The 8,772-nt window shown below is 49.0% G+C and overlaps 1 protein-coding gene across 1 annotated transcript; it reads left to right on the top strand.

The window, feature by feature from the left end:
* The first annotated feature begins 475 nt into the window (after window positions 1-475).
* On the top strand, window positions 476-8,102 carry LOC146368708 (uncharacterized). The gene is made up of 3 exons (XM_084912220.1): window positions 476-1,340; window positions 4,425-4,566; window positions 5,554-8,102. The coding sequence occupies exons 1-3, from the start codon at window positions 1,317-1,319 to the stop codon at window positions 6,891-6,893; spliced, it is 1,506 nt and encodes a 501-aa protein (XP_084768346.1). The 5' UTR covers window positions 476-1,316; the 3' UTR covers window positions 6,894-8,102.
* Window positions 8,103-8,772: the final 670 nt, after the last annotated feature.

The following is an 8,772-nucleotide window of genomic DNA, read 5'->3' as shown; positions in this document are numbered from 1 at the left end:
CTGTAATAGCATCACGGGTGGTATTTACAGAAATATGAACAGCACGATGAACAAGCAGCAGCTTCCTGAGCAGCAAACTCACAGAGGGAATAAACTAGATCAGCTGAGTGTGTGTATGAGCGCGTGCTGTTTGTATATTATGTGTGTATTCATACCTCGTGCACTCACTGATAGATATTGAGGCAGTGAAATGATTGCTGCTGTGCAGTCTCTGACCAGAAAACTACAGTAAAAATGTACCGAAGAACTGAATAAAGTAACTTAATAGATAAAACATGAACATCAAAGTAAAGTAATTATTACTTAAATTAGGATTTTAACCTAAGAAGTACAGTCTGAACTAAGAGTTAGAGTTAAATTTGAAATAAACAGCTTGCAGTGGAACAAACGAGTTACTGAGGTATAGTAATGAGGTGCATTATTATGGTTCGAGTCCATGTGCAGTGATGCAATGTATGAGCGAGTCCAGTCCTCCAGTCATACACCTGGTTCAGGGCCCGGATAGCCTGAGGGAAGAAGCTCCTCCTCATTTTCTCTGTTTTGGCCCTAAGGGAGCAGAAGCGCTTCCAGACCTCAGGAAGTGAAGAAGTGATGTGGTGAGGCTGAAGATCTCCGTGAACACCGGTGCTAGCTGGTCAGCGCAGGCTCTCAGGACCTGACCTGGGATTGCATGTGGTCCTGCTGCCTCCCTGGTGTTCACTCTCCTGAAAGCTTTGCTGCTGATGAAACAGCAGCTCGCAGTGACAGCAGCCGCTCATTTCACCTGGATCCTTCAGTCTGTCGTCCTAAAGGTGACCCTGCTGCAGCCTGCTGGGACCGTGAGGCCCGGTTACTGAAGCATTTAAGTGTGTGTGTTTATCTGAGTGTGTGTCTGTGTGTGTGTGTCTATGTGTGTGTGCATGTGTGTGTCTGTGCGTGTGTGTCTGTGTGTGCATGTGTGTGTGTGTGTGTGTGTGTTGGTATCTGTGTACTTGTATCTTGGTGGGGACCTGGGTTTGGCCCCACGGGGCTGAGGGCGTTTCCACGCTCAGCATGTGGTGTCAGGGCTACAGCTGGGCTCATTTTTCATGGTTCGGGTAAGCAGCTAGGGAAAGCATTATGTCAATGGGAGGTCCCCACGAGGATATAAATACACACACGTGTGTGCGTGTGTGAGTGTGTGAGTGTGGTGGGGGTGGGGTCACTCGCTGTTTCCTCTTTGTTTTTTTCTTTGACCTTTCCCCCGGAAGTGGAGCAGCTGCTCTGCTGTTAGCCGCTCCGGACTCTCGCTCGTCTTTACCGTCAGAACCGGAACCTGCGACCGAACCGGAGGGACCATGGAGCCCGTCCCCGCTGCACCGGTAAGCACACCTGCCGAGCCGAGCAGGGCTGAGCCGGGCCGATCCCCGGACACGGTCATGTGAGCGGCTAAGCTAACCGGGCTAGCCCCGGTGATCTGGACTCCGGTCAGGAATCCCTCAAACTGAGCCGAACCCACTGCGGCTGCTGTCAGCACCGTCCCAGCTGGAGCCAGGCCCGCTGTGAGGGGCTCCGGGTCCGAGCAGCGGACACTGAACGGAGTCCAGACTCGGTTACTGATCCACGGATTCGTTCGACTGATTATTGATGAGCGATCGATGTTACAGGGCCGTAGCCAGGGGGATTACGGGGCGGGGGGCACACAGATTAACCTCCAAAAATCAGAGTCGTAAATCTTTCACTATAGAGAACAACACAAAACTTTATTGATCCTGGAAACAGACAAACATCACAGCGTGAAACAACCTGAACACGTGTAAAAGATAACACGCATCATCAGGCACGGCTGACGACACCACCGTGAACTTCTGCAGACGTCTGAGTCCCACCTGGAACTGGAAAGTCCTTTTCTCCTTACGCCGCCACCTTCCACAGATCGACAGACCACGTGACTTTCGCGCATTGCATTGTAGGTATGAGTGGCAGCAAAATCAAAACACTGCACCAAGCGCTAGCATTTCCAGCACCGGTAATCATTAATTCTGCGGTTTTAATCCCTACTTGCATTTTATTTGCCCCAAAAACAGTTCTGTACAAAACGAAGGAGAACACGGCAGCTCCGCACGAAGACAGACGTGACGAAGAGGCAAAAAAAATCAAAGGAGTGAAAGGGTCAGACCCACACGAGCATACAGAGTGGAGTAGGGACGTTAGCGTGCTGCACAACTTTCATCACGCACATATTTATTATTATATGGTCCTAAGCGTGAGTGTATGCACTTCACGTTTATTAACGTCAGATCCCTGCAACAAGCCCAGCTCCAGTTTACTTTGGTGATTTGGACGATTCCATCTCACAGCTGCTGTTACAGGCAAACGCATCTATTTGTCGTTTCAGGTTGTAGTGTTACACAACATTTTCAGATCTAATAGAAATAAAATGAGTGTTTCGTAATTCATTCAATTTATTGTCTTTATTTATTACTGGCATTATTGTTTCATTCTGTTATAGAATCTCACAGCAAAGAGGCAACATTGTATTCCATCAGCTTTATTAGCTGCTTCAGTGAGAAACAAATCAACAATGCAAAAAATAAAAAAAACATATCAAAACAACATACTGGAAAACAGTTATTCATCACTCGATTGCTTCAATACAACCCTTGGGCACATATATGCAGACTTTTCGTGGCTGCTTTGATCTCGCTCTCTCTCTTAACCGATCAGATCTGGCTGTGGTAGCAGCTTTAAACTCGGTATGACCCAGGCTGATAGAGGGGCCCAGTCTGGATGCATTCCAGCATTTTGTAGGCTGGTTTTCCTACAAAACACAACAAACATTAGCCCGCAAAGCCACAGTGAACAAAGCAGCAAAGCGCAACGAATTCAATTCAAATCAGTATAAGACTTATTTGTAACCTACATCAACAATTATGATAAAATACGTAATAACTACAACAGCAGACTGACCTTTGTGGAAATGCTTGGAGCAGACTAACCTGTGAGCTGGAGCGTTCTGGGACGTTACATTTGCTCTTTGAATGGCTGCAATCCAGGCCATCCGTCGCCTCTTTGTTACTTCGGAAACACGGCTTAAACAATTTCTCTTCCACGACTGAATCCGATAACAACGATCTCTTTACCCGTCGGCTTCCCGTGGCTGTCATGCGAGCGGCTATTGCAGTTAATAATACAACAGCTTCTTGCCATTTTTTGTGTTTATTTTTATCGCTGTGTGACTGTTTTCACGTGAAAGCCTGCGTGCGCTAGTACCGCTTGCCACTCGTACCTACAATCCTTTGCGGTTTTACCCCAGAAATGACGTCACATTTTCAATCTCTATTCAAGTCGCGGTGGTGTACACGTCAGGTTCTGTAAAGGTCATGGTGTCAGGTTACAATCCGGTCAGTGTAAGTTACCACACAGAGTTCCTGCAGGAACACAAACACCCGTGTCCGCTCAGCGCCATTTTTCAGTCCTGCAAGAGAAACTCAGGAACGCTGTGATTTGATCTTTGATGGACTGGAAGAAAAACGTGCACCATGAGGACACTGAGCTCAGGAGTGCATGCTGACTGCAGGTTAGTTAGGCTGACAGTCGCACACGCCACCTGATCGATACCGCCCCCGGTGTTCCTCATTTCGATGGTGCAGTAATCTGATTACTGGCTTTGTCTGATTGCGTCTTGCCCGGCTGCATTCAGTTCAATTTTATGTTCATAGCAGTTAATCACAACGACAGTCACTTCAAGGCGCTTCATATTGTAAGGTAGACCCTACAATAACACTGAGACCCCGACGACCAGATGGGACAGTGGGAATGAAATCCTCCCATATTAACAGGAAGAAACCTGCAGCAGAGCCAGGCTCAGGGAGGGGCGGCAGGATAAAAAGGTTTGGATCTTTAGAGATGGTGTCTGTCTCCTGACTCCAGGCTGAAGGGGCCTGAAAACTGAGGAACTAACTTCAGCCTATCCGACGTGTCAGCGCTAACTAAACTAGCTTCTACGTTAGCTTTCAGTAACGCATTACCTCCCTGTTTCTGTGTGTGGGTGGAGCTCCATGAAGCCCCACCCACAGTAACAGTCCAGCACAGACGCAGAAATGAGCCCTGCTCCTCCGCCCTTACAGCCCCTCTGCACATTACTCAGCATGTTGTGCAGCACAGTTATTGCATACATGCGTGTTAGTGTGTCACAGGTGATTGTGCATCGTCACATGTGACGCAGCTTGTTTGCTAATGTGAGCTGACCTGTGAGGACCCCTGGTGGCCAGTAACAGAACAGCTGTGCTCACATTTAAAGCTACAGATGTCTGTTTGTGTTTGAAAGGTTCAAATCCTTCATGAAGTCACACCCGTCACTGCAGCTGCTGCAGAGTCATGTGACCCCGAATAAGAATGAAGTGTGTTTGTGAGGTCACGTATGTTTTCACCCGTGCAACGCTGTCTGAAATCTTTCCTTCCAGGCTGAGGAGTTCGCCGGCATTCAGGTGAAAACGGAGCCGGAGGGCGACGTGGAGATCCGCTCGTACCCGATCCTCAGGAAGTTGTCGGTCAAGCTGAGCGACTGCAGGGTGTGGCTGGAGGGGCGGGACTTCCTGTCTTTGGGTAATTCATGATTAAAATATCAGATATCTGTGGCTGCTTTGTCTGAGTCCAAATCCCGTTAATTCCGGTCAGGTCAGACATTAAGATGTCTAAGATGGAAACTTCCCCTTTAATTCAGGTGAATGAAGCAAAAAAGAAAGTGACAGGAAGGGAAACAAGCTGCTGAAACTAGAGACGTCACAGTGATGATCTCCACCACATCACTCAGCCATGCCTCAGATTTCTGCATTACTGCTTCAGCTGCAGATTATTTAGACTCTGCACAGCAGCAGCAGGAGGGGATCGTAGGAAGAACTCCCTTAGAAAGGAGGAAAGCAGAACCGGTAACTTGGGTTTCAGTGATCGATTTTCTGATTCAAATCGGTTTTTAGTTTGAAAAAGTGACATCGATTCATTAAATCCTGAATCGGTTTTTAAGTATAAACATATTTTATCAGAAACAGCAGAATCTGAGGTTAAAGGTCAAAGAACTCTCAGCTGTGTCTGTAATTTGCAACATCAGGTAATGTTGAGTCATGCTTTTATTTTGAAAGTTATCTGCTCTAAAAAGCCAGGCCAGGAAAATCTGCTTCATGTTTTATCCTCAGTTACTTTGACACAAAGACATCTGCTGTGATGAAGTCTCACACTGTCAGCTTTGTCTGTATACATGGATATAAAATGTGCTGATTAGTGATCAGAATTACAACATTTCTGAGTCAAAATCAAATCGATTCTAGAAGTGATGATACCCGGCTCTGGTGTCTTGTCCATAACCTCAAACACTGTGTCTTTGAGACAGAGCAGTGTGTTTGTGGCTGTTTCCTAACAAAGGAGATGTGATGTCCTCGGGCTTCCGTGTGTTGGGAACAGAATCGGAGGAAAACCTCTTCCTGCTGGTTAACCCGGCAGCTGGACGGCAGGATCAATGAACTGCCTGCTGGCTGTGGCTGTGTGGATGTCGCCGTTCCTCTTCGTTTCTAACCTTTGAACTCCGCTTCCCCGCAGGTGATCACCCCGAGCTCAGCGAACGGAGGCAGCGGCAGCAGCAGGCCACCAACACGGGCAGGAAGATGGTGTATTGCCACGAGTGTAACAAGGGCTTCTACAAGAAGTCCCACCTGGAGGCTCACCTGCGGGTCCACCGGGGCCAGAAGCCCAACGAGTGCTGGCAGTGCGGCAAGACCTACCCGACCCTGATGAGCCTGGTTGTCCATCAGCAGGTCCACGACCGCACGGCGCCCTACCAGTGCTCCTACTGCGACAAGACCTTTGCTCTGAAGAGGGACTGGAAGACCCACCACCGGACGCACTCGGGCACCAAACCCTTTAAGTGCTGGTTCTGCGGGGACGGCTTCGGAGAGCAGGACGAGCTCAGCGAGCACCTGGAGCTTCACAGCGGTGAGAAGTGCTACCACTGCACCGTCTGTGATAAGATGTTCATATCCTACCAGGGCTTCAACTTCCACCGCAAGTCCCACAAGAGCCGGAAGCTGCTGCCATGCCCCAAGTGCAACAAGACCTTCAGCAACCCTCAGAGCCTGAAGCTGCACCAGGTGACCCACTCCAACAGGAAACCGCACAAGTGCCCCACCTGCGGCAAAGCCTTCAAGCTGCTGAGCGGCATGCGATGCCACCAGCGCACCCACGAGGATCTGAAGGCCTACCACTGCACTGAGTGCGGCAAGTGCTTCTCCAGCCTGCAGGGCTTGAAGCTGCACGACCGCACGCACACCGGACTCAAGCCCTACAAGTGCTCCGAGTGCGGCAAGCGGTTCACGCAGTCGCCCCATCTCAAGGCGCACATGGTGACCCACACCGGGGAGCGGCCCTTCCTTTGCACCACCTGTGGGAAACGGTTCACGCAGTCATCCCACCTGAGGTCCCACATCACGCTGTTCCACGTGGGCGAGAAGCCGTTCACCTGCAATGACTGCGGGAAGAGCTTCACCATCGCTCACTACCTGAAGGTGCACCGGCGCACGCACACCAAGGAGAAGCTGTACCAGTGCTCGTACTGCCAGAAGTCCTTCTCTTACCACAACTCGTGGAGGGCGCACGAGAGGATTCACACCGGCGAGCGGCCCTTCACCTGCCAGGACTGCGGCCAGAGCTTCATCACGTCTGGCTCGCTGGTCAGCCACCAGCGCTCCAAGCACACTGGCGAGAAGAGCCACTACTGCATCACCTGTGGCGAGTTCTTTTTCACAAGCTCCATGCTGCGTGTCCATCAGCTCGACCACACCGGCGAGCGGCCGCACGTCTGCAGCTGCGGCAAGACCTTCAAGACCCGAGGTGTTCTGCGCTACCACCTAAAGAGGTTCACCGACCACCGGCCCGCTGAGTGAGGGGAGGGGCCTTTCAACACTACCCTGACATGTTTTATATGTTAATCACCGCCGGAGCTTCTCCAACCGCAACATGTCTTCTTCATGGTGGTTTGTCCTCAACCAACCAATGATCTCACAGAGCAGCAGCGCTACCATACTGTGCTGTTCTGACGTGAACTTTGACTCTACGGACGGACATGAATGCTGCTGAGAACCCACTCTAGTCTCCTGACTGTTAGCGCTGTTAGCGCAGACCGTTAGCACGCAGTGTTCGGAAGGTTACTTTTAAGATGTGTCCCACTACAGATTACAGATTACATGCCCCAAAATGTATTCTGTAACGTTTTCCTTTACGTTACTCAATGAGAGTAACTGTTCTCAATACTTTGGATTACTTCATATATTATCATGCTTTTTCCAACTGCATGAATGTCCTGTTGCTGTGATTTATTACTGTTACTGAAGGTTACTCTCCACACCAACTAGATGTTTAAATCTTAGTATTAATGAGTAACAGTAGGTGGACTTTAGGTAAGGCTGCACTTTTTGCAACATATGACTGTATCAGTCATATGTTTTGTTTCTGTCTGCTAACCTCAGCTAACGCCAGCTAACAGTGTTAGCTCGGTGGTGAGTAGCCTTCAGTAATAGCAACAGTACATCACAGATACTGAAGTGGCACATGACCCAGGTAGCTACCACAGCTAAAACAAGCTAGCTGCAGTCGGCTAATGTTAGTTTTCAAACAGAACGTACTTCCAGATGTTTCTTTAGGTTGGAGTCTTTGACGCTGAGAGCAGCTCGGTTGCTGACAAACAGAGTTTGCATTGCACGCTCAGATTTCATCCCTCTCTCCTTTAAATGTGGTTTCGGACTTTCCTAGTAAGAAATGCATTCCTGCCCGTGCACTGCTGGCTCTACTGTGCTGGCTCCGGGTCCCACCAACATTAACAGGACGCTGACATTAGAGAGGGCATAGCCTAACCTATGAAACAGGAAAAGACCAGATACACGTTTGTATTTTAAATACATAACACAGGTACATATATTCTGTTTCAGCCCAACACTGTTGGTGCTGACCGTTGGCGTTGCTGAGACCGTGGCGTTCCAAACCCAGCAGGCTTCCAAAGAATCAGCCATGATGTTTGTGCATTGCGCTCTTGGTGACACCGTGTTTTTAGCGGTGTGCATCATGTCATTACCAATAAAGTTTGACCTGCAGCTTCACCTGTGACTTCTCTTGTTGTTCCCCCTGACAGTTAAGTGACAGAGTCACCTGTCACAGGTGTGTTAAAGGTGCACCATGGTGTGTGGGGTTTTTTTTTTTAGCATAAGGACAAATGAAGACTTTCAAAATAAATGACCCCACACAAACTCAGCTCCGGAAACTGTGCCAGTGTGATTTAAAGAAACAGAAACATGTGCAGCTGGCGTGTTCAGCAGTGGCGGAGCGGGGGGGGGGTGTCTTACTGGGCTTAAGCCCGGGTTGTTTTTTCAGAAGCCCGGGGTCTTTTGGAGTGTAATGTTTTCATAGTTAGATGCCTGGCTGACAACTGTATAAAACAAAAACTACACACAATATTCGAAGCACATAGTGCACACTGTGGGAATTTACGACTGTGCATAAATCCCCCCTAATATTGGTATGATCCGAGCTCAGACACTGAGCGAGGGGGCGGGGCAGCTGCTGCCTGCGAGTGCGCTGTTGGAGAAGCGCAGCCAGGCAGACAGAGGAGAACTGAAGTTGACCAGGTACCAAAGCAAATCATTCGTACTGTACAAATAATGTAAATATGACGGTGAATCACCAAAGATTGATATCAAACTGATCACTTGGCCCATATTACGTTACTTGCTCTTCGAGTGAATCAACAAACGGTGAAATGAAAAGCCGAAC

The sequence above is a fragment of the Perissodus microlepis genome, chromosome 18 (assembly GCF_051167445.1).
Source record: "Perissodus microlepis isolate ML-2025 ecotype Zambia chromosome 18, ASM5116744v1, whole genome shotgun sequence".
Classification (NCBI taxonomy): Eukaryota; Metazoa; Chordata; class Actinopteri; order Cichliformes; family Cichlidae; genus Perissodus; species Perissodus microlepis.
Note: the sequence above shows the minus strand (reverse complement) of the source record. Positions and strands in the feature narration are given on the sequence as shown.

Excerpts from the sequence above, each read along its gene's own strand:
- LOC146368708 (XM_084912220.1), top strand. The coding sequence starts at position 1,317 with ATGGAGCCCGTCCCCGCTGCACCG. Across the intron at positions 1,341-4,424 it reads AGCCCGTCCCCGCTGCACCG|GCTGAGGAGTTCGCCGGCAT; the intron begins GTAAGCACACCT and ends CTTTCCTTCCAG. Across the intron at positions 4,567-5,553 it reads GCGGGACTTCCTGTCTTTGG|GTGATCACCCCGAGCTCAGC; the intron begins GTAATTCATGAT and ends GCTTCCCCGCAG.